This window comes from Callithrix jacchus, chromosome 6, assembly GCF_049354715.1.
Source record: "Callithrix jacchus isolate 240 chromosome 6, calJac240_pri, whole genome shotgun sequence".
Lineage (NCBI taxonomy): Eukaryota > Metazoa > Chordata > Mammalia > Primates > Cebidae > Callithrix > Callithrix jacchus.
The window spans coordinates 70,270,067-70,294,959 of NC_133507.1; the positions used below are offsets into that span (position 1 = coordinate 70,270,067).

A 24,893-nucleotide genomic window follows, 5' to 3' on the forward strand; every position below is an offset into this window, starting at 1 on the left:
TTCCTTAATTTTATTTTCAGTTAGTCACCAAACTGAAATTTTACCTCAAAAATATCTGGCTGTAAATCTCCAGTGATGTCTTTCCATCATTCTCACAGACTGTTAAGCAATCTCTTCATACTGCAATCTATCATTTGTACTGCCTATACAGTTATTGTTCCCTCAAAACAAGGTTGATCATGCCACTTCTTCGCTAGCCTTTGTTGGCTCTTAGGATAAATTCAACCACCTTACCATGGCACTTAGGCCTTTTACTCTCAGGTCTCAGCCTTCATCTTGGTCATGACATCCCTATCATCCCTTTATCTCTGTCCTTCCTCATACTGAATATTCCTGCTATAAAGAATTTCTCACTAGCAGATGGACACCAGATCTAGTATCTTTGCATATTTACACTTATTGTTTCTTTCACTTAGAAGACCATCTCCTACCCTGAACTTCTTTGCCTGGTAAGCTCTAAGTGTTTGAGATGCAGTTCAAATGGCATCTCTTTGATAAAGACTTTTTAGGTCTCCCAGTGAGAATTAGTTGCCTCATCCTCTTTATTCTCACAAAACTTTATTATTTGTATCTTTATAATGTGATTTATATGTCTCTAATCTCCCAGGAATTTCACACTTTCTACATCAACCAGAATGTGAGCTTTTCATGTTTTTCCAGCCTCTAGCATAGCACATAGCATAGAGCAAGCACTCAAATGTTTGTTCAATGATTGAAAACAAATAGTTTCATCAGTCTGTAGTGATTGAAACAGAAACAAGATATGACAGCGGCCAGCTTGTTATACTGTTGAGATCTCTCGTTTGTTTTTCTTTGTAGTCAGCCTTCCTAGACTTTGTTCTCTGTACATGGCAATTCCTTACTCTTTGAAGAACCATCTACAATACCCATAGTAGTAAATTAGGTAGTTATCCAACTCTATCTCTGTATCTACCTATTTAAGAAGTTCTGTCTTTGCCCTAAAAACAGATGCTTCTTTGTAGAAGGAAGTGCAACAATTTAGTCCATATTGGTGGCATAATTAGCCTGTGGGATGAGTAAATAGGTATAGAATTTCAGAGTTAATTCTCACTAAAATTGGAAAAGATCTGCTTGATCATTAAATTCTTTCACAATTATGTACATGATGAAATACTAATACAGATGATGATCTTGGGTAGAAGACTAAGTGCTGTTTGGAGTTAAATTATTTTATAACTATAGCAATTATTTTCTCTGAAAATTTCCCCCTCAACTGTATATTATAATCTCTGAAATGATGAAGTATGATAACATGAAAAAAGGGGAAGAAATCATATTTTAAAAACAATTTAACAACAACTTCTTAGTAAGAAGGTATCAAATACTTGGAGTAATCCAGTTTAAAATTTCTAGGACATCATTTCTTTCTCAAGAAGAATCAGTTTGAAAGTACTGACTAAATTGAATAGTATATCTGAGTTACCAAATAACATTAAATAATTTTAAACATATATTTTAATATAAATTAAAGCTTTTATTATTGTTTCATTGAAATAGAGAAATTCGTTTTATGAATTTGAGATATCTATGTTAGTTTTTCATTTACCAACTATTTTGCTAATTATTGATTTTCATATAACTTCACCATTGACGATGTCACAAATATTTCCTGAACTATATAGAGCCCCTCATAATAAAAATGTATTTTAAAATGTTTTAAAAAATACATTAAAATCAAGCACTGTTACCCCTTTTCTCCTTTTTTCCAACCTTTTGATGATGATAAGATTTATTTGGTTACAAGTTACTTCCTTGTACAATCAAGTAAAAGACAATTTTGGGATGTATATGGCTTGAAATTATTTATACATAATCTTGTAAAAATTTTTGAATTATGATTCTAAAATTACTCAGGGGAATATGAGTTTTTATATAGTAGTTACTAACTTCCATTACATATATTCTGTTTTTTTCTGTTGATTAGACGTATTTCCACAATTTAAATTAATGAATTTTATTACTTTATTTTTTTCACAGGTTTCTTTTCTAAAATCCAAGCAATGTAAATTACATACCCTTATGAAACCATTGTTTGAGAAACCAATGTGCTATCAGCAATTCCAGTATTTCAAAATATATTTGGAACCAAAAATTGAACCATGCTTTGCAGTATATTGTTTGAAGTATTTAAGCAAAGAATATATTCTTAATTATTCAAGTTACAGTGTGCCACTTTATTTCAAGCAAAGTATATTTTAGGAGAATTCTTTATGAAAATCAAGATAACTTGAATCTAACACTTTTTTCTTATCTTTTCAAAATTATTTTCAACAGTATGCTAATGATTAAAGTGTCAGAAATAGATTGTTAAAAATACTAATATTCAATACTTTATGCATAGAAATATCAGAGAATTCCATTTTTTAGTTCCACATACTTAAAAATATTATTTATTTGAGTAATAACCACTATTGTAGAACAATGCATGAACTTTTTTGTATGTGACTTGGGATAGAAGTCTTAGATACTAGCATTCATACCTATATTTTAATCTATGTTTTTCTTCTGGAACATTATTAGTAAATTTTGAGATTATAGAACTGTTGACCCAGTCGTACATATACAGAATGCGGCCTCCGAGTTAATTAAATATGAGTTAATAATATATTATAAGGAAATTATTGTCCTTATTACAGTTATTAGGTAGTTACTCAAATTATAGCTTGAAAGGAAGGCAGAGCATGGAAAACTCAGGATTAAATTATGCATTTGAACCTTAGGCCAGTTTTTACTGTAGAGATAGTTTGCTGGTAAAAGAGAAATTGTATGTCATTGAAATTAAATGCTTTTCTGGGGATGGAAGATTCCAGTTTTTAATGAAATTACTGAGTGTGGTGTAGTGAAATGATTAAAATCTGTATTCTGGGAATGTGGCAGGGAAAAAAAAATCAATAAGTGCTAGCACAGCTTTGCTGCTCAATGTGAATCCTGAGAATGAAATAAACTACTACAAAAATAATAATTAAAAACATATCAGCACATTAATTTATTTAGCATCAGTCTCCTGAGACATCATATTCACTAATTTTTAGCATACATTTTACTATGTAATGAGCAGCCTTCTTTTCAGATATCCCTATTAGACAGGCAGTATTTCTGCCCTTCCCCCAGTGCTCCTGCATTGCAATCATTGTACTTGCACTTATTATGTTACAAATGACCGAGGTAAGGCTGACATTCTCAGTGCATGCAAAAAGACCTAGTCTGCCAAGCTTTTTTTTTTCCTAATGAAGCAGCTTTGTGAAATCTCCCCATGTGTTAATACTAATGAAGATCCTCCAGCACAATTAAAATCACAGCCAGTAGCTGAAGAGGAAACATAAAACAATAGCATCTTTTAAGATACATTTATCCACATATGTATGTATAAAATATACACAGATGATCAAATTATTCTCTGATAGCTTAATTTTTACTTACTCTTCATCCTCAAAATCAAATTATGCAATTTTTAATTATATGAACTTTGAGATTTTCTTGTGTTCTGAAGGGAAAAAATGGTACCTCAACGAACTTCTTAAAAAAATTACGTATCTTGTTGGCTTATAAAGTGTTACCAAGATTAAGGTTTTTTTTTTTTTTTTACAAAAAAACTGTTTTTAGGAATCTAGAGGATGGGGTGCGGGAGGGAATGGGCCATATTTTATCTTTAACTTGACTGGTTGCAAGATTTGGGAATTGGGGTTGGGGAATGGAAGGTAAAAACAAAGTTGTAAGAGATTCTGGGGATAGACATACAGGATATAACTGCATGTGTAGTTTAAAGGAGCACAGGGCTACCAGTCTTATTCATAACTTGATTTTTTTTTAAAGTGCTCAGTGGCTACAATTTGCTATGCTTTTTTCTAACCTCTCAGAAACTGGAAAAAAAAAACTATCGAGATTACCTTTTACAGTGTGTGCAACTTTAAAACCATTTACTACTTTAACGCCTTTTATTTAAATTTTAACTGTGCATAAACATTACAGCCAGTTTAACTTATCCGTGGAAAGGCAGTAGAATTTTACCCCGGGACCATCTTGCATCCTGCTTTTTGAGTTTTAACATCCGCAAAATCTCGGCATATTAATTTAGTTGATTTGTAGAATTCTGAGTTTAGGAACAAAAAAAGTTTAGGTGGAGATGGTTGACCTATGCTTCCTACTCTCTAGTTTTTGTTTTTTAAAAACTAAGCTTTAAGTCCTGTTTTCTGCGCTGTCTTCTTTAAAAGCAAAACAAAACATTTTAAGTTTCTTAACTTTTTCTTGGGACAAGGAACCTTGAAAACTCAAAGCTACAGTATTCTTGGAAGGAAGAAGCAACCCCCTCCCTTGGCTCCTTTAGGAGCTGATAGGTCATTTATTATTGGAACTGAAATGGTATAAACAATTCTCTCTCTTTTTTTCCCTTGTTAACAGCAACTTTCATTGTTAGAGAGAGGAGAGAGAGAGAAGCCTTGTTGGTTGACGTCACTTGGTTCATGAAGCCTTCGCCTAGAAGTGAAGCTGCTGAACAAACCTTGAGAAGAATCATCTCCTGCTTCAATCTGCTGCTGGATAGGAACTAATCAGAGAGAGGCGGAAGACGGAGAAGGAGGGAGTCAAAGGCTTTCCTGATCACAAATCTCACCTCCACTACAACTCTCTTTATACTTTTCTTGCAGAAATAATAATAGAAATAAGGAGGTGGTGAGGTTTCCAAAAATCTTAACCTTCAACCATCTGGGGAAAAGGCAAAAATTCCATTCACCGCAACTCTCAGTTCGAAAGTAAAGGTGAGTTTAAAATCCTCGGGCGTGAGGGGTTCGGGTGAGGATGAAAATACCCAGTGTTACAAAGCCAGTGGAAACAGCAGCGGAGAAACTGCGCTCGGGCGAGCGGGGGACCCCGGAGTTGCTGCGTGGAGGCGCTCGCCCCGCCGCCCTCTCGCCCTCCGCCGCTGTTTACCCTCGCCGGTCGCTGTGGCTCTTTGTTGTGGTGGCCGGAAGGCTGGGGTGGTTCTCGGGGTCCCGAGTGGAGTTTGGGGGAGGAGGGCGCGGAGATGTGCGGTCCTGGGTGGGAGGTAGGGAGTGCGGCCTCAGGAGAACGTAAAGTTTATTCCTGGAAGCCGGTGCGGGACTTCGCTGGAGTAGGGCCGTGGGCAGGCTCCCAGCCGGGCAGGCGCTGCCGCCGCGAGTCCGCCGCCTTTGTGCCGGCCGCCCTGGCTTCGCGTCTCCTTCCTCTTCCTCTTCGTCTTCCAGCGCTCTGGTCGCCGTCAACAGTTTTGCTTCTTAAAAAACCACCTCTGTCAGCGTTGCGATCGCCGTTTCTACCCCGGGATATCCGCTGCTCCCCCACTCCCGGCCGGGGTAGTTTCTGGATCACTCCCCCCCCACCCCTGTCCGCCTCCTGCTGCCCTTTTTTTGCCTCCGCCCCCTCTTCCCCCTCGGACTGTGGAGCTGCGTCTGCCACCCCCAATCCCCGGCTCGGGCCTCTAGCTCTCCCGTGTGTAGCTGGAGGCTCTGAGTTTACTGAAGATGAGCGGGGGTGGGGCTGGGGCAGATGGGATTGGGAAAAGACCTGGATACCTGGGAAGGTCTCTGTCAGGACGCAGAAGGTTTGAGGAGCATTGCTTCTCGTACAGTAAGGTCTGTGCCTTGGTCTCATCTTTTAGCAGTTCTTCCCCTGGAACGACTGCCAGCTCCCAACTCCTCTGCTTCCCTCTTTTAATCTTCTTGTCGCTACCCCTCCCCCCAGCCCCCCACTCAGCCCGGTTGCCTTTCGCGGCTCCCTCCCCTTTAAGTAGTTTCCTGAACCCCAGAATTGGGATTTGGGAAAGGGAAGGAAGTGTTTGAAGAGTCCGAGCTGGCCCTGTTGTTTGGGAGATTTTCTCTTCTTTTCTTTCTCCCTCTGTATTTATCTTTTGTCTGTTGCTTCCTTATAAAGAGGGAAGCAGCTGCTGTCCTTGACCGAGTTGTTGAAATTTATCCCTTTGTGTATATTACAATATCCTCCATTTTTTTTCCTGCCCTCTAAACAACAAGCGTTTCGCCATCTTGGGCAATTTTATTCCCAAGTCTCTCTCTCTTTTTTTTTTTTTTTTGTTTTGAGGAAAGGAAAGAAGCATTAGGAAGGCAAAAACTGTGTCTGCATAAGGCTCAAAGTTTAGGAAATGTTCAGGGGGCCCAGTGACGTCATGTAAACTTTATGGAGAAATTTTCCCAAGAGTAAATATTTTGCTTAATTTTTCTCCTGTTGTATAGGATTGTGTAACTTACAGGTTGATGATAGGTTGTGTGGCTTATTTTTGTGTTTTGCTCTCAAAATGAATATACGAAGTCTGCATATTGTATGTTCTGGTAACAGGTGGAAGATTACGTGCAAAAAATGGTAAAAAAAAAAAAACTTTTTGGCGTCATTTGTTATTTACCTGGTTTTTGTATACATTTTTTTTTTTTTAATTTAAAGCTTTCAACTATTATCTGTAGTGAGTGTATTCCCTTTCTTATTTACTCCACTCTACCTGTAGATTTTTTTAAAAATTAGCTTGGTTAATATTTATGTATGGTTATTTTAGATTACCTGGCTTCCCCTTTGTAATAAAATGTACAGGGTTTTTTTTTTTAATTTATTTACATTTTGAAAAGAAATGACTGAATACCTTAAGATAATGAATACTTTAAAATTTAGAAGCAGATACTAAGTCAAACAACTGTGGAGTATTTAAGAGGCATAATTGATTTTTAAAAATATTTTATAATCTCTAGCTATAAACTCTTTGTCAGCCATTATGAATAGATAATAAAAACTAGCACTGTTTTAATTTTCTTGTCTAAAATAGTTTTTCGCCTCAAAAAAGTTGGTTTGGTCACATGACCAAACTTAATGATACACTGACTAGTATATAAATAAGAGGCACTGTACATTGAATGGGAAAGTGCAATTCTGTCTCCTGTAGTCGTTTTCAGTCAGCATATTTACATCTCTTCTAACAAGGACATGAAACTGTCTGTATTTAATTTGCATTCTCTTTGTCTTCTGGGTTGGGGGAAAAACACTGACTACAATTAACTTAAGAAAAGCTAATAGAAACAACTCTGAATACATTGGAAAGGTTTGTCTAACACAAAAATTTATGTTCTATATGGTATGTTTTTATTTCTGTAGCAGTCTTTGGTGTTAACTATTTATCCAGATATTTGCTTCATGTAAGATGCGATATAGAAAGCTTGACTGAGTTGAATGTCTGCCATTTATGTGAATTGTAGGTAGGTGAAAAATGTTTAAATAGTTAAAACACATAGAACAGATGGTTCTAAATTATACATGCAACAAAGGACTAGAAGATTTGGCAGATTATAAATGGCAAGCAACAGAGAATAAGCAGTTTAAGAAAATGGTAGTTAAGAACATTTGATGTCTCACACCTATTGTAAACACTGTACATATTATTGTCACTGTGCTGCATAATCAATAATTTGGACAACATTAAGACACTTGTATGGTTCAGATAGGAAAAAGTAATATTTTTACAGGTATTTGAAAGGAGTGGTTGAATTGAAAATTATTTTAAGCCTATGATGATGAATACCAGGTTTTTAAATGAAATTAGATTGTATGCTTCAAAAATACAGTTATTTATGAGAACTTAATACTGTGTTCTTATAATGATTGGAGAGAAATAGGAATGGGTACATATTTTAAAATCCAGATAATAGTAGCTTCGCTGTTCTCATATGTTAAACTAGTGCCTAAGTATAGTACCATTTACTCTTAGGAACACTAATGAAAAAAATACTTCTAAACTCTTCATTTTTGGAAATGCATTTATTGGAATACTGCTTGTGTCATTTATTAAATACTTATTAAATGAAGGAAGGATATATTTTAGTTTTAATTTTTGAGGTTTATACATAACATGATACTGATTTTACTTGAATATAGTTAGTTTACTTTGAAATTTTAGAATAGATGGATTCTTACAGTTTTGTTTTCTTTCTAGAAGAGTTTCTAAGTAATTATATTTAGCATTTTCAAAAAATTTGGAATAGCTTAAAGTATTCAACTTGGTAGAAATTTGTTTTTATTTTTTATAAGCCATTCATTTAAAATGCGCATAAGAGTGTAATGGAAACCTTAGAATTTTAATTCTGTTGCCCTTTCTCCCATTTCTTTGTTTGCATGTTTATTATAGAACTGCAGTGTAAAGGAGCAGATGTTTTGCCAAACATCCTGATGTGTTGCTTTTTCTTATGGGAGTGCATAACTGTTCCTTCTGATGCATCAACTTGACAGCTGGTTGATTTCATGGAGCTGCTAAGAAGCCATTAGTGGTGTCATTGAATTGAAACAGAACAGTCACTCCCAGCTTGAACTGCAATTGTTAATGTCTTTGTTGCTACTTTTGTGTTACTATACAAGATGTAGGATATCACAGTTGCACAAAAGTTCAGGATTTCTGTCTTATCTCCTTGAATTAGTGAAAGTGTATGTTGGGGTTTAAAGGTTTCTCAGAGAAGAGATTTTAAGTTGTAGTTTCTGAGTGAAAGTACGAAAAGAAGAAATATGATTTAACACAAAGTAATATGGTGATTTTGATCCTTAAGAGGAATTTATATCATCAAGTTTTAGTGATTTTTAGTATACTTGGATTTCCTGGGGGATTAATTAAGTTAATTAATTAATCTGAATACCTAGTTAGGTATTTTCAGAGTTTTTTTGGTTATATAAAACTAAGTATTTTGTATCATGAAGTTTTAAAAATATTGTTGCCTTATTTAATGAATGTTAATCTATTTGGCTGTTTCTTTAAACTTGTGGGAGGTAATCAGAAAAGAAAAGAAATAATTATTGGGGAAAGAGGCAGTTTTGTATTTAATTTTTCTTTACGAAGAGGCTAGAATGTTATTTAAAAATTCATACAAACTATGATGTAAAATACTAGTAGACATTTAATGATTTTTAAAAATTGAAATTATATTTTTATTGTTATAACTTTTATTGATAGTTTCAGCTATCATACTGTGATACTAAAATGGTATCATCCCATTGGTGCCTATGTATTTTCTACTTTTTCTAATTATTTGCATGGTGTTTTTTGGTGGGAGAGGAAATGGGAGGGAGAAAAGAGGAAGAATGAAAAGTGATAATCCCAGCACGGAAAAACACATTTTAAAAAATTCATGTCAATGAACTTTCGGATAATAAGATTTAAGGATGTAATATAGTTTATTTATTACTATGTTAAGATAATTTTTCTAGTCCCAATATTTATTGACTTTTAATTTGTAGGTCTTTAGGTGTATTAGACATTTAAATAAGTCCTCAAAGAGCATAAAATCTGTACCATTTAAAATGTTTGCCATTACAAAAATAAATACTTAAAATATGAAATTGATTAGAATATATAATTTGCTCTACCATATAAACAAATTTTTAACACTTATATTATTGATTCCAGAATTATGATTTCCTGAAATCCTAAGTTTATAGAGACACTTTCCTTTTAAATAGGTTGTACATTACTGTGACTAAAGCTAAGATTTATATTCAGGCAATGTGCTTTCTTAACTGTTTTTATATAGTAGCCATACAACACCTTAAAAAGAAAATCATTCTGTTATCTTTGACTATGACTCAATATTTAAGAAATATATTTACTCATAACATTTTTGTTGGGGCAGATATTCATATAAATCAAATTATGGCACATTGAATTGTGTATGAAATATAAACTTTTTTTAAAGGACTCCTGCTAATTTATTTTTAGAGATGATATAGTCTTAGTTGTACTATACATAAACATCCTATAGTTTAGGAACTTTTAGGCATCAGAGTTCTTTAAGGAAGAGAATTCTTAATAGATCATTTTAAAAGTTCAAACTTAAATTTACTGGTTTTTCTGTTGACCATATTAAATATGCCATTATGGGTAATAAATATATTTAATTCATTTTAAACTGCATATGGAGTTATAAAATATTGGTCACATCTTTGTTGAAAACAGGAAAAGGAAATGAATATATATGACTTTTATATCTGTTTTGAGTGCTATTTGATTTGTGGCAGTCATAATAGAGTTTGAAATGTAAAATATTTAAGAGTATGGATATTTACAAGTTAAACATTGAGTTTTTAACATTAATAGGGTTTTATAAGAATATGAGGTGAAAATGTACTTTTTATTCCACATATTTAAATTTTTACTATATAAGGTAAGACTATTTCAATTTGTTTTAAAAGATAAAGTTAATGCTCTAAAAATCGTTTTTATAATTTATGAAATTCAACTTGTACTTTGCCTTTTGAATATCTTTCATTCAAATAAAAATTATTGCACGTTGAGGATAATAATAATGACAGCAACATAGATAAGGACCTTTACTAATTTTGTGTTGTGCACATGTGTGCATGGCATGTAAGAAAAAGGAGCATTTGGTTTGAAGATAATTCTTGCATTGGTACTTCAGCTATGTATAGGCATAATTGTGTGTTTTTTCCTGTTTTTTCCTCTTAACACTTTTCCATAAACATGTACTCATTAATCAAAGACAGTGCACTCCTGCTGAGGGCAGAGAGGTTCATCAAATTGGCAGTCAGTTTGGTGTAAAGAACAGTGTACTGAAGCTCTTAACTTGCTAGGACATAAATAAATCTAAGGTCTTTATATGCAAACCCTAGAGGTTAATACTGTATAATTCAATGTCCTGTCTTTGTTTTTATGATTGATGTTTTTAAATGTTTCAAGCTTGGTGAAAGTCTTCTAGTAGGTCAGGTCTGATTGGCTGTAGTAAGAAAGCATTAGGTTGTCAGAAGGACTTTGAGTATGCTGCAGAGATTTTGATTTTTTTTTCCTACGAGATCATTGTCATATTGCCTGAGCTGTTATAGGAATGTACCAATGATTGACATTCCCTGCTGTGATAATGGACCTAGTGCATAAAATGCCAATAGTTTGGTCCTATTTGTTCAGAAGCTTACTGCTATTTGTATCCTTAACAGAGCTAACATGTAGAACAAGCAAAACTACTGGGATTTCTCTGTAGAAATAGTGCTGGGATTTGGCTTTAACAAGAATTGGTTGCATATTCATAATTTAAGAACAGCTGGTTACAGCAAGCACATAGTCATTTGCAAGCTATTATAAACCATTCCACTCACACATGGAGCCTGTGCTTGATGATTTTTTTTTTTTTTTTTTTTTTTTTTATTGATCTACCTGCATTTAAAATCTGGTCACTGCTGCTACAGAGAAGCTCTTCATTTTAGCTGTGTTCGCAACACAGAACAGGTTCAATTTTAAATATTTAATTTAAATTTAATGCTGAATAAAATGAAGCTTGAAGGAAACAAGTGTAGAAGGTCATGTCTTACTTGTCATATAGTTAATCTTGGCCAGAACCAACCAACCAAACAAACCTGGATTATACAACTATTGCAATTTTTGCAATATATGTTTTATGATTTTTATTTATAGGTTAATAATGGAATTATTTTTGATTTGAAAATACTGCTAATAATATTTTACTGGTTATACATAGTTTTGGGAAACAACATTGAGTAGATTCTCATTAATTGATCTAAAACAATGTCATCTAATATGTAGAAAAGTGGTCGTATGATACTTTTAGCTTATGAGTGATGCAAAGCAAGATAGAAGGGAAATTGACAGAACTTTATAATTGGGTTAGAATAATGCTAATCCTAAAACTGTAAAGCTACTCTAATTTTTTAGAAGGAATCTAATAAATCTCTTTTGCTTTTTGGGTCACTTCTGGAATATTAAGCACAGATATTCTCTTACAGTATTTAAATGGTATTTGTAAGTTAGGCCAGCTATAATAGTTTCCTGCATGTTGTCAGTAATAACTGTAAGGAAAGAGAAGGAAATCTCTAAATCTCAAGCTTTCATTGACAAGGGTGGGAGGAGAAAATGTTAAATGCTATTTCAGCTCTCCTTTTAGGAACCACAGGGAGCTGTGCCTTGATTTGTGTATGTTAAAATAAGTGAATACCTGAGTGATTTACAATGATGCGTTTCCATACATGGTGTTAGGTTCACATGTGCATGTATGTGTTTGTCCCCACACTCGATGATGAAGTAGCTCTCAGCACTTCAAGGTTGAGTACAGTCCTAAGAGTGCATTTTACTCTTTCTTGACTTCACAAATGGCTGGATAGGTTCGTGATATAACAGAATATATGGCCAAACTTAATCTAGCTGATAGTAGGCTCTACTTTTTTAAAATAATAAATCCAAAGGTTATTAAAGGATGATGCATTACGTTTTAGTTTTGAGTTGCATAGGATCATAATTATAATTAGTTAACTTTACATTATTTGAGATTACATCAGGCATTTTGTAAATTATTTTATGTCCTTTTCTTTTCTCCCTTTTGACTATTGTCATTTCATTTATTTCTCTGCTCTTTTGTGTCTCATCACAGAATAAAAGAAGGAAAATTCAAACAAATCTGGTTTTCCCTGACTTCCCACTTCTTGATGAAGAAGAGTTATTAGTGTTTTGCTAAAATGAAGGTTTGGGATTTTATTTGTCTGCCTTTTCTACTTCTCATTACATAAATAATTATATTTAGAAAAGAGGAAGGGTGAGTTAATGGACTGAATTTTTATTTTTATTTATTTATTTTTTAAAGACAGGGTCTCACTCTGTTGCCCAGGCTGGAGTGCAGTGGTGCTCCTGACCTCCAGTGATCCCCTGCCTCAGTCCCCCAAATAGCTGGGACTACAGGCATATGCCACCATGCCTGGCTAATTTTTGCATTTTTATAGATACAGGGTTTTACCATGTTTCTCAGGCTACTCTCAAACTCCTGGACTTGAATGATCTGCACACCTTGGCCTCTTAAAGTGCTGGGATTACAGGCATGAGCTACCACGCCTGGTCTGACTGAATTTTTCTATATTGTATTAGTAATCCATCAAAACAAAAAATTTAGACATTGTTTGAAAAAGTGAAATGACTCAGTGCCACCCACCACAGGAGAACTTCATGTATTTGATACACTTGTATTGTTCTAGTATTAGTAATAGGAAAAGGAGGAGGCATCTACCTTCATTCTTCAAGCTTTTATTGATTGTTGTCTCCACGCATGCCCTTGGAGAGCTATGGATAACAATTTATGAAAGTTCAGAATAGGAGAGAGAGATGACTTCTGGTTGGAATCATTAGAAAAGGCCCTTCGGTTTAGGTACCATTGAACTAGATCAAGAACAATTAAATTTTGAATATTCACAGATCAGGAAGACAAGATCCAAGAAAAGAAGGACTAAGTAAGCCCCTTATAGAACAAATATAGAGCTAGAACTCTATATTAGAGCTAGTCCATTTGACATCTGGGATGGTTCTGCCTTTTCAAGGTCACCCCAACCTATACCTCTTCCACCTAGAAGGAAAAGAAAATGTCATGGGATCCTTCCCTTCCTTCATTGCTTTCAAAATTGACTACTTGACTTTTTCTGGAGAAGATGAGTTCATCAGCTTCAAATCCTCCATTTCAATGATAGGCTTCTTTGTGGTCAGTGACAGTGACAGTGACAGGCTAAAACTGACAAAACTGCCCTTTCTGGTCAGAGATATTTAAATCTTCTGTTTTGTGATTAACCAGAACCCCTCCCTTGGCCTTGGTTCTTTTCTTATGCTTTTGAGAATAGTTTTTCTGGAAACGTAAGGCATGATCACCCCTGTTAAGAACATTGAGTAGAGAGCACGGGGTGATATCTATGTATTCCTTTTCTCCATGATGATGGCTCTGGCTCAAAAAATACTTGTCCTTCTTTTAGTTCCTTTGGTTGAATGCAGAAGACAAGCAGACCGCTGGACTGCCAGTGACAGGCATATCTTTAAAGACAAAAAGGAGGGCCGGGCACCATGGCTCATGCCTGTAATCCCAGCGCTTTCAGAGGCCGAGACAGGCAGATCACTTGAGGCCAGGAGTTTGAGACCAGCCTTGCCAACATGGGAAAACCCCACCTCTACTCAAAATACAAAAATTAGCCAGGTAGGCGTGGTGGCACATGCTTATAATCCCAACAACTCAGGAAGCTGAGGCATAAGAATTGCTGGGACACTTGAGGTGGAGATTGCAGTGAGCTGAGATAGTGCCCCTGTACTCCAGCTTGGGTGACAGAGTGAAACTCCATCTCAAAAAAAAAAAAAAAACCCACACAATTTATAGCCCCTATTTTCAATAATGTCAGTACTGGTTTTCACTGAAAATAGAAGTTCCAGTTGAAGTGTATGAAAAAGGAAAGTTTAAAAAAATTTCTAAGACACAAATATATGAAAGGTCTTTTACATAATGTCTTGGCCAAGGACAATAAATTTTAGTGGTTAATCTTTTCCTAACTTCATTATTACTACATCATCATCATAATGAAATTTATTATTATTGCATCATCGTCATGAAATTTGCTTTATTTGCAGTATTGTGATGAACCTTTACTTGCAAGAAATTTGTCCTAAGAAAACCTTAAAACTTTTAGGTATCCATATTTTATCTTGTACAAGGATAAGTTTTGAGGTAAATTAAAGATGGAAAACAGTGAAAATAAAAGGGAATATAGTATTAAGTTTAGTTCACAGCTATGCTTACTATCTCTTCTGGTTCCATGATTACATGGTCGTTGAAATGTGCTTCTGATCTTCCTTGGGTAAAGTATTACTGTTAACATAAACCATTGTGATGACACAAGAAGCACCAAAACCTATTTTCAACATTTGAGAAAATCAGGAGCAGGCTTTAAGTTACAAAATGACCTTTTCTTCCTTTCATGGGTTATTAGTGCAGCATGCTGAAAAAACAGAGTCTTCAAGACAACAGTAACTGACAGATGTTTGGGTCAAATCTCTTTATTTTAAAAGAGGAGTTACTTTGGAGCTCAAGTTAAGTCTCCTTAGGGTTTAGGCAGAAACAACAAAAAAGGAGACGATTTTAAAGAAGGTTTCTAAATGCAGTCAGAGTGGAGCGTTGTTATGTAATCAAGTCATCTTGGAACATATCAAGATTTTGTCTGTAGTGGTGTATTTTAGCATTAAATTTCTGTGCCTTGTCATTAATATTATCTGTAGCTTGTTGGGAAAATAACTCTTATCTGTAATCATACCTTGGGGATTTGAAGTAAAAAGTTGAAGGGTTAGGGAAGGGAAGTGTAAACAGTAAACACTTGGTCCAGGAAGAGAACGTGTAATAACTTTGGACAATGAGATAGAAGCTCTCTTTACCCTTCCCCCTGCAGAAAGCCTGTTCGTAGATTTGCTTGCCAAAACTCACAAAATAGAATAATTGTTTTAAAGAATGTGAAAATGTTTTTGTACTGTGTGTGAAATAGGAAGGTAGAAATAAGGCATGCTTGGGAAGAAAGACTAAATAGTGTGACCAGAATTTTACTGTTCTTAAATTTTTATTATTAATTTTTTGGAGACACGGTCTTGCTCTTTTGCCCAGACTGGATTGAACTCTGGGCATAAGAGATTCTCCCATCTTAGCCTCCTGAGTAGCTGGGACTACAGGCATGCACCAGCTATTTTATTAAAATGAAGTGTTTTATGACATAGTATCTTGAATTTGACCTTTTGTGTTTTAATATGAGACAACTTTTGTGAAATAGATTAGTTTTGTAAATATCGTATTCATTCCAAGTAGCGTTTAATATGTTGCAGGTACCAACTAAATTAATTACATATACATAGGTAAAAATACATGTTTGTTTCTATATTTATAATCTTAGCACCTCAAAAGTAAGCTAAAAATAATTCTACAGCTACCCATGGAAATAAATAAAAATTACCTATCAGGCCAGCCGCAGTGGCTCATGCCTGTAATCCCAGCATCTTTTGGAGAGCCAGAATGGGAAGATCACTTGATGCTAGGAGTTCACGATCAGCTTGGTCAATGTAGCAAGATCTTGTCTCTATACAAAATTTAAAAATAAAATAACCTGGATGTGATGGCACATGCCTATAGTCCTAGCTACTTGGGAGGTTGAGGTGGAAGGATCACTGGAACCCAGGAGTTCGAGGCTACAGTGAGCTATTATGCTCTGTAGCCTGCGTAACAGAGTGAGAGGCTCTCTCCCTTCTCTGTCTCTCTCTGTCTCTCACACTCCAGCCTTGGTAACAGAGTGAATTTCTCTCTCTCTCTCTCTCTCTCACACACACACACACACACCCACACACACGCAAAATATATTAACTTGTCACTTCTTTAGATTTTAAAATAATTTTCTTACTTTTTTAAGCTTAAAAATGCCCTCTTCACAAAACTTTTTATAGTTATTTCTCATATTTTGAATTTTTTGACATTTAATGATTCTGAATTCCTTTCTGCTATAGAACTGTCCTTTTATGCCTATGTTAAGGCCCAACTTCCCATCAACACTTACCTATATCACATTTTCATGTTATATCATATTCTCTAAAATGTCTATTATACGGAATATTGAGCTAGATAACTAAAGGTCAGTTTTTTAAAGCATTGTCATGTTTTGGTTGTAGTTTTGTTTCAATGTCTTGTGATAGGAATCTTTCTTAAAAAATACTAATTTTAATTAAATATATTGAGAGTATTCAAAATATGCTTTGATTTTCAAGTACATGCTAACAGAAAAAAATATGCTTTGATAAGGTAGGGTTATCATACTGCTAAGTAATTCTATTACATTTTAGATGCCTGAAGTAAAACTATTTGAGTATCAAAATATTGTACTCTATAAATATGTACAATTATTACATGTCAATTAAAAATAGCTGAGCATGGTGACTCACCCCTGTAATCCCAGCTACTTGGGAGGCTGAGGTGGGAGCATCACTTGAGGCCAGGATTGTGAGACCAGCCCGAGTAACATAGTAAGACTCCCTCTAAAAGTAAAATAAAATAAAAAATACAAGAAAGGGAAAAAATCTATTTGAGACTGTACCTGGGAATTTAGAAAACAAATTATCATATTTGTGTCATTTGCTTCTTTATGATAAAAGGGTATATGCAGCTGTACAACTTGCCAGTTATTTATTCCTTCTTACAGTTAATTGTATTCATTGTCATTTGACTTTACTTCTTTAAAATTAAAAGTGTATTTCTTCACTATCAAATATTAATAAAAGTTTTGAAAAGTACAGAAAAGTATTAAGATATAAATTTTAAATGTTCAAAATTCTATTATTCACAGGCTGCTGTATTCATTATTAGTTTGTTTTATGTTGAAATGAAATATTTACTGAAATGAAATTGTTCATTAATGAAACAGCAGGTTAGTGTCATGAACCTATTCCTGGAAAAGATGAAAATGACAGAAGTAGGCATAGAGTGAAATGCTTCTGTGGTATTACCTAAGAAAAGTAAAATAATCCAATGGATTAAGTGACAAGGACATGAGTGACCTTGGCATTAATAGTTTCAGTGGAGTGGTTTGGATTAAAGCTATAGAAATGAAAACATGTTTAAATAGTTTGGGGGTTTTGTTTTGTTTTGTTTGCAAGGAGGAGGAAAATAAATTGGGTAGTTTCTGGGAAGGAAATGTGGGAATTTTTTTTTTCTTTTTTTAACAGGACAAATGAAGATACAGGGACAGAAGATATAATTCAGAGATTCTATGAGAAATGGAAAGAAGTGGGTTCCAGACCCATGTTAGACTGATTATCATGAACTGGAATAAGGGATACCTTTTTTATTGTAACTAGAGGGAAAGAGAAACTATGGGAATGCATAGTGGTAAAATTGGAGTTTGAGGAAAAAAATTTCAGAGTTCTAGTTCCAAATGTTAGCACTTTTTTTTTTTTTTTTTTTTAACAGAAATGCCTACTTGTAATCCCAGCTACTCAGGAGGCTGAGGCAGGAGAATCGCTTGAACCCAGGAAGTGGAGGTTGCAGTGAGCTGAGATTGCACCACTGCACTCCAGCCTGTGTAACACAGCAAGACTCCATCTCAAAAAAAAAAATTATATATATTTTTTAATATTTGGAATAAAGGATACCTCTTTTAATATTTGGAATAAGGGATATATTAAAAATATATATGAATATGTGGAATAAGGGATACCTCTTTTATTGTAACTAGAGGGAAAGAGAAACTACGGGAATGCATAGTGGTAAAATTGGAGCTTGAGGAAAAAAATTTCAGAGAGTTCTAGTTCCAAATTTTAGCACTTTTTTTCTTTTAACAGAAATGCCTACTTGTAATCCCAGCTACTCAGGAGGCTGAGGCAGGAGAATCGCTTGAACCCAAGAGGTGGAGGTTGCAGTGAGCTGAGATTGCAGCACTGCACATCAGCCTGGGTAACACAGCAAGACTCCATCTCAAAAAATATATATATGTATGTGTGTGTGTATATATATATATGGAATAAGGGACAAGAAGAGCTAGGCAGTAGGGAGTATGGTTTGCATATATTTTCTCCTAGAACTTTTTCTCTGAGTCTGTTGAGATCTTTGCTGTTGTTCTGTATGTGAGGGTGGAACTCTGATTTTAGCAATTTCCCTGCTTTAAGGAGAAACTGGCATACCTGAAGATGTGAGTGGGAGGAGGAAGAGAATGACTCTGTAATCCTGTAGATTATGAGTTTTGTGTGGTGAGTCATAGCTTTTGTTTGCTTAGTCAGATTTGATCCTCACCTTCAAAGCTGTCTCTTCAACCCTAATGAAAGGTTGAGAAAAATCAAAACGATGATACTGAAAAAGTAGCTCAATTATTTTCTGCTTTGCTAATATGTGTCCTAAGCTCTGTGATTCCCCACTTCTCTTTATAGGCCTCCCATGATTCTAAACGTCAACTATGAAAGCTATGGGTTAGGACATTTCTGAATGTCCATTTATTTTTTGAGAATGTTCTCTTACTAAATTCTGAACCTTGCACTCTTAGGGCATATGCATGTAGAATCACAGTCTTATTAAAATAGTACTAGTATTTTCATTGGTTCCCACACTAATTTTGGTCCTTTCTTATCCTGTTTGGTGGATTTGGGGACTAGATCATGTGAATGTACATTATTGAGATGTTAAAGACTCTTTTCACATATCCACAAAAATGCCCCTAAGAAGAATTGGTACCATTTTGTATATACTCTTGCAATTGGAAGTTGAGAATCTTTTTTCATTGTTTTTTTTAACAGTGGGAATAATATTTTAATTTGCATATTTTTTATTTTTATTTTTTTTGAGACGGAGTCTTCCTCTGTTACCCAGGCTGTAGTGCAGTAGCATGATCTTGGCTCATGGCATCCTCCATCACTGGGTTCAAGCGATTTCCCCCACCTCAGCCTCCTGAGTAGCTGGGACTACAGGCATGCGCCAGCAAGCCCAGTTAATTTTTTTTTTTTTTTTTTTTTTTTTGTATTTTGGTAGGGTTGGGGTTTCACCATGTTGGCCAGGATGGTCTCCATTTCTTGACCTTGTGATCCACCCACCTCAGCCTCCCAAAGTGCTGGGATTACAGGCGTGAGCTGTCACACCTGGCCAATTTTTATATTCTTGATATGGATAATCAAATATTCCTAAATTTGTTAGGGAATTGTATTTGTTTCTGAATGGTTTGGCAGGAATGATTCTGGTAAGATTTTTGGAGCAATGTGATCATATAATAATTATCTTTTTAAAATTTGATTTTGTTTTTCTTTTGTTATTATATATTTTCTGGCAATTTTCATTTAAGATTATATAATAATTATCTTAAAGATTTTTCTTGATTCCCCCCCGCAAAAGGCTGGTCTCATGAGGTATGGCTTATTATTTACAAAGGTGTGCAAAAGTATTAACCATATAGGCTTCCGTGAGTTTACTTGTGCATATGTTGAACCTATCCACTATGTACAACTACTAAAGCTACAAAATTAACTTTTGGATTTTGTCTAAGAAATCTGAGCTAGGATATTTAAAAATTACTGATGTTTCCTATCATCAGTCTAGAAAGCAAGCCTGAGACATTTACCAGATTTTACCTACAATAGTAGCCCTAACTATCCCTCAGATATCTTAAGGTTCTTCGCCTGCCAGGAAGTGATCTTCCTTATCACCTAAAAAGCTGAGCCCCTGTAAGACAGGGACCAGGCTAGTTTTCCAGAGAGTGCTTGTAAAGTCAACATTAATTCCTTAGAAGTAGCTTGTTATACCTGCATTGTTCTCAAATATGACGCTCTAGGTAAAACGTCAGTTGTTCAACAGGTTGAGTAGCCAGGATTACAGGCATGCACCACCAAGCCTAGCTAATTTGTATATTTTTGGTAGAGGCGGGGTTTTGCCATACTGGCCAGGTTGGTCTTCAAGTGATCCTCCCTCCCTGGCATCCCAAAGTGCTGGAATTACAGGCATGAACCACCACACCCGATTAATGCTATATTTTATTTTATTCATTTATTTATTTTTTGAGACAGAGTGTCACTCTTGTCTTTCAGACTGGAGTGCAGGGCCTCAATCTCGGCTCACTGCAACCTCCATCTCCCGAATTCAAGTGATTCTCCTGCCTCAGCCTCCTGAGTAGCTGGTATTACAGGTGCCTGCCACCATGCCTGGCTAACCTGTATTTTTAGAAGAGCCAGGGTTTCACCATGTTGGCAGGCTGGTCTCTTTGACCACTCTGGTCTTGAACTCCTGACCTTGGGATCCACCCACCTCAGCCTCCTGAAGTGCTGGGATTACAGGCATTAGCCATCATGCCCAGCCATGATTTTTCTTAAGAGTTTTTGGTCAGTATTTCCCCCAAGAGTAAAATTATAATGGACAGTAAAGACATTGACATATTCCCAGGGATTTCTCATAAAACATAAATTTTCTGAAATATTTGTACTAATAACATATTATCTGTATAAACTTAACCTAGGAAAAGCTAAATATCCCTTTTGATTTGACACTTTTCCAGTGCAGTTCTTATGAGAGTAACATATCAATTAAACCCTATTCTTTCCAGCAACTCTTGTTATGAGATGAAAGAGTAAGTCTATGTGATCTTATTGAGCCACTCTGGGAAATCTCAAAGATAGTTTAGTGTAAAGTATTTAGTGTACTGTGAAAGTTTTATTTTTCTATATTTAGGATCTGATTAGGGGAACGAAAATAGAGAGTTGTCAAGATATTTGGGGCTTGTTTGAGATAGAATCATGGCTGCCTGAGAAACAAGCTTTGGTTACTTATCTAATCTAAGTAACAATAAAAATATACATAGAAGATAGCCAGACCTGGTGTCTCACTGCTGTAATCCCAGCACTTTGGGAGGCTGAGGCAGGTGGATCACCTGAGGGTGTGGTGGTGCACACCTAAAATCCCAGCTACTTGGGAAGCTGAGGCAGAAGAATTGCTTGAACCCAGGAAGCAGAGGTTGCAGTGAGCCAAGATTGTGTCAGTGCACTCCAGCCTGGGTGACACAGCAAGACTCTGTCTCAAAGGTAAAACCTTATCTGTTTCATACCTGAGGAGGAACCTTTATTCAGTTTTTTTTTCTTTAGATGATCGGGGACATAATGAACTCAATGTAAGCACAGAAAATTATTCAGTTAGGATACAGAATTTTTGCTATAGAATAGCCTTTCACATTGAAGATGAAGGAATTAACCAGTATTCTAAGGAAGCAAATCCATCAATGTTGAGTGAAATTTTGTAAAATTTAAAATGTTTCGAACATTTTAAATACTCAAATTAGCAAGAAAAACCAATCCCATCAAAAAGTGGGCTAAGGACATGAATAGACAATTCTCAAAAGAAGATACACAGGTGGCCAAAAAGCAAGAAAAATGCTCAACATCACTATTGATCAGGGAAATGCAAATTAAAACTGCAATGTGATACCACCTTACTCCTGTAAGAATGGCCATAATAAAAAAGTCAAAAAATAATAGATGTTGGCATGGATGCAGTGAACAGGGAACACTTCTACACTGTTGGTAGGAATGTAAACTAATACTACCACTATGGAAAACAGCGTGGAGATTTAAGAACTAAAAGTAGAACAACCATTTGATCCAGCAATCCCACTGCTGGGTATCTACCCAGGGGAAAAGAACTCATCATATGAAAAAGATACTTGCACATGCATGTTTATAGCAGCACAATTCGCAATTGTAAAAATGTGGAACCAAACAAAATGCCTATCAATCAACGAGTGGATAAAGAAACTGTGGTATATATGTACATATATATATATATATACACACACACCCATATATATATGAGATAGAATACTACTTAGCCATAGAAAGGAATGAATTAATGGCATTCGCAGCAACTTGGATGAGATTGGAGACTTATTCTAAGTGAAGAAACCCAGGAATGGAAAACCGAACATCATATGTTCTCACTCATAAATAAGAGCTAAAATATGATGTAAGGATGCAAAGGCATAAGAATGACACAGTGGACTTTGGGTACTCAGGGGGAAAGGGTGAGAAAGGAGGATGAGGGTTAAAAGACTGCAAATTGGGTGCCGTCTATACTGCTCAGGTGATGGGTATACCAAAATCTCATGGATCACCACTAAAGAACTTACTCATGTAACCACACCCTACCCCCAATACCCTATGGAAATCGAAAATTTTAAAATATAAAAAATAATAAAATGTTTGGTAGCTTCTTTTCTATGTTAGCTGTTATAAATCAAGACAAATACAATTTACTTTCTAGGTTAGGGTCTTCATTATTGTCTTTTATACTCTTGAGCAAACAGACATTTTACCTTAGGCCAGTGCTTCTCTCTAATGGGATCTGTGGTGTCCCACATATTTTTATAAAAATACTAAAATTTGCTAATATGCAATATATTAATCATTGTTGTCTTCAAATCAAATAGTAAATAAGCACTTAAAAGTATTTATCAGTCTTAATTTCCAATATGGTAAACACCAAGAGTTACAACCTACGTAAAATAAAAACTCTTTTGGAGTCTTAAAATAAGAGTGTAAGAGATCAGAAGACCAAAATGCACAAGAATCTCTTCTTTAGGACAGTACTACTTTTCCTTGAAAATAAATGCATATACCTAGTTGAGCTTCTATGCCACTATTCCTCCTAGTATAGTCTGTTAAAAGGAAGACTTCAGCCAAATTAAGTGTTAACTGAGCAAAGAACAATTCACAAATCAGGCAGCCTCCCTAGCCAGAGTCGGCTCAGAGACTCCAGCACAGCCAAGCGGTGGAAGAAGATTTATGGACAGAAAAAGAAGTGACATAGAGAAAACAGAAGTGAGGGGCTGGGCGCAGTGGCTCACGCCTGTAATCTCAGCACTTTGGGAAGCCGAGGCGGGCAGATCACGAGGTTAAGAGATCGAGACCATCCTGGCCAACCTGGTGAAAGCCTGTCTCTACTAAAAATACAAAAATTAGCTGGGCATCGTGGCATGTGCCTGTAGTCCCAGCTACTCGGGAGGCTGAGGCAGGAGAATTGCTTGAACCTGGGAGGCGGAGGTTGCAGTGACTAACTGCATTCCAGTCTTGCCACTGCATTCCAGCCTGGCTCCCGGTGACGGAGCAAGACTTTGTCTCAAAAAAAAAAAAAGAAAATGGAAGTGAGGTAGAGAAATAGCTGGATTGGTTGCAGCTCAGTGTTTGCCTTGAATATAGTTGGAACTGTTGGCCACATTTGATTTGCCAAAACTGGGTGATTGGCACAAGAGTGGGCTATGGTCTGTTTATACCTCCACTTGTTATATATAGTTCAGAATGTACAGAGAAACCTTTAGGCTGAACTTAAAATATGTAAGGAAGCAGCTTTAGGCTAAACTTATTTAACAAGTTACAACCAGTCATATTAATTGTAACTTTTAGTCAAAGTAATTTCTGTTTCACAGAGAAAAGTTGGAGGTGAATAATTGAGAACTGTGTCATACCACCAGCATTTTAGCAGACTAGTAGAGTTCATGAGCACACACAACACACAACACCACTTTTTACAGTACACATGTCTTTTTCACCTTTTTTTAAAGAAGGAATCTTGCTCTGTTGCCCATGCTGGAGTGTAGTGGTGTGATCTCAGCTCACTGCAACCCCCACCTCCCAGGTTCAAGGCATTCTCCTGCCTCAGCCTCCCAACTAGCTAGGGCTACAGACAAGTGCCACCATATCCAGCTAATTATTGTATTTTTAGTAGAGACGGGGTTTCACGATGTTGGCCAGGCTAGTCTCAAACACCTGACCTCAAGTGATCCATATGCCTTGGCCTCTCAAAATGTTGGGATTACAGGCGTGAGCCACCACGCCCAGCCCTTTTTCACCTCTTAAAGTGGCAAAAATTGACATAATCACTAACATGACCTAAAACAGCTTATCATAAGTATATAAAACCTAAAAGCAGACGTGTATGTTTAAAATGATGCATAGTAATCAATGTTCAGTATTTTATCTGACTTAGAAGTTATCTAGGTATTGAATAATTATTTGGTATCAGTCCAAGGTTTTAGGTTACCTAAAGATTTGAAAATTTATCTTCAAGCTGCCATGCTACAAAATATACTTACTGTTGAAATAAAAATTTGTCAGCTATGCCCGGTTGCTTGAGCCTATAATCCCAGCACTTTGGGAGTCTGAGGTGGGCAGATAACTTGAGTTTAGGAGTTTGAGACCAGCCTGGGCAACACAGTAAAACCCTATCTCTACAAAAACTATAAAAAATATTCACTGGGTATGGTGGCATGTGCCTGTAGTCCCAGCTACTTGGGAGACTGTGGGAGACTGAGCTGGGAGGATCCCTTGAGCCTGGGAGGCAGAGGTTGCAGCAAGCCGTAATCACCCAACTCTACTCCAGCCTGGGTGACAAAGCAAGATTACATCTCAAAAAAAAAAAAAAAAAAAAAAAAAAATTGTCAAAATAATGATTCAATTTAGTTGAACATGGGAATTTATCTGTTTCATGTTATAAATATAGAGGATCAATGCTAGCTTGTCTGATTGGTTAAAGCCATCTTTTTTTAAATTTTGAATT

General features: G+C 35.7%; 2 protein-coding genes across 41 annotated transcripts in view; one reads left to right on the forward strand and one right to left on the reverse strand.

The window, feature by feature from the left end:
• The window catches only part of BAZ2B (bromodomain adjacent to zinc finger domain 2B), a 449,976-nt gene that overhangs the window by 109,749 nt on the left and 315,334 nt on the right, over positions 1 to 24,893 (forward strand). For 23 of the 40 annotated variants that reach the window (XM_035304715.3, XM_078327583.1, XM_078327573.1 and 20 more), the window contains one exon: positions 4,420 to 4,775. The gene's annotated coding sequence lies outside the window, so the exon portion shown is untranslated. Of the gene's footprint in view, positions 1 to 4,419; positions 4,776 to 5,427; positions 5,628 to 24,893 lie in introns of those variants that run through there. The other 17 variants (XM_035304721.3, XM_078327574.1, XM_078327582.1 and 14 more) reach the window with 1 other exon arrangement.
• On the reverse strand, positions 1,960 to 5,678 carry LOC108592197 (uncharacterized). Its single transcript, XM_035304772.3, has 2 exons — positions 5,568 to 5,678; positions 1,960 to 5,269 (listed from the first exon to the last, which is right to left on the reverse strand). Exons 1-2 carry the CDS (start codon positions 5,644 to 5,646, stop codon positions 4,944 to 4,946), a joined length of 405 nt encoding a protein of 134 aa, XP_035160663.1. The 5' UTR covers positions 5,647 to 5,678; the 3' UTR covers positions 1,960 to 4,943.

What these genes read in the sequence shown, in the direction of transcription:
- LOC108592197 (XM_035304772.3), bottom strand. Translation starts at nt 5,646, where the DNA reads ATGAGACCAAGGCACAGACCTTACTGTACGAGAAGCAATGCTCCTCAA. An exon ending in CCTGACAGAGACCTTCCCAG is followed by an intron (nt 5,270 to 5,567) that starts GTATCCAGGTCT and finishes TGGTTTTTTAAG; the next exon opens with AAGCAAAACTGTTGACGGCG.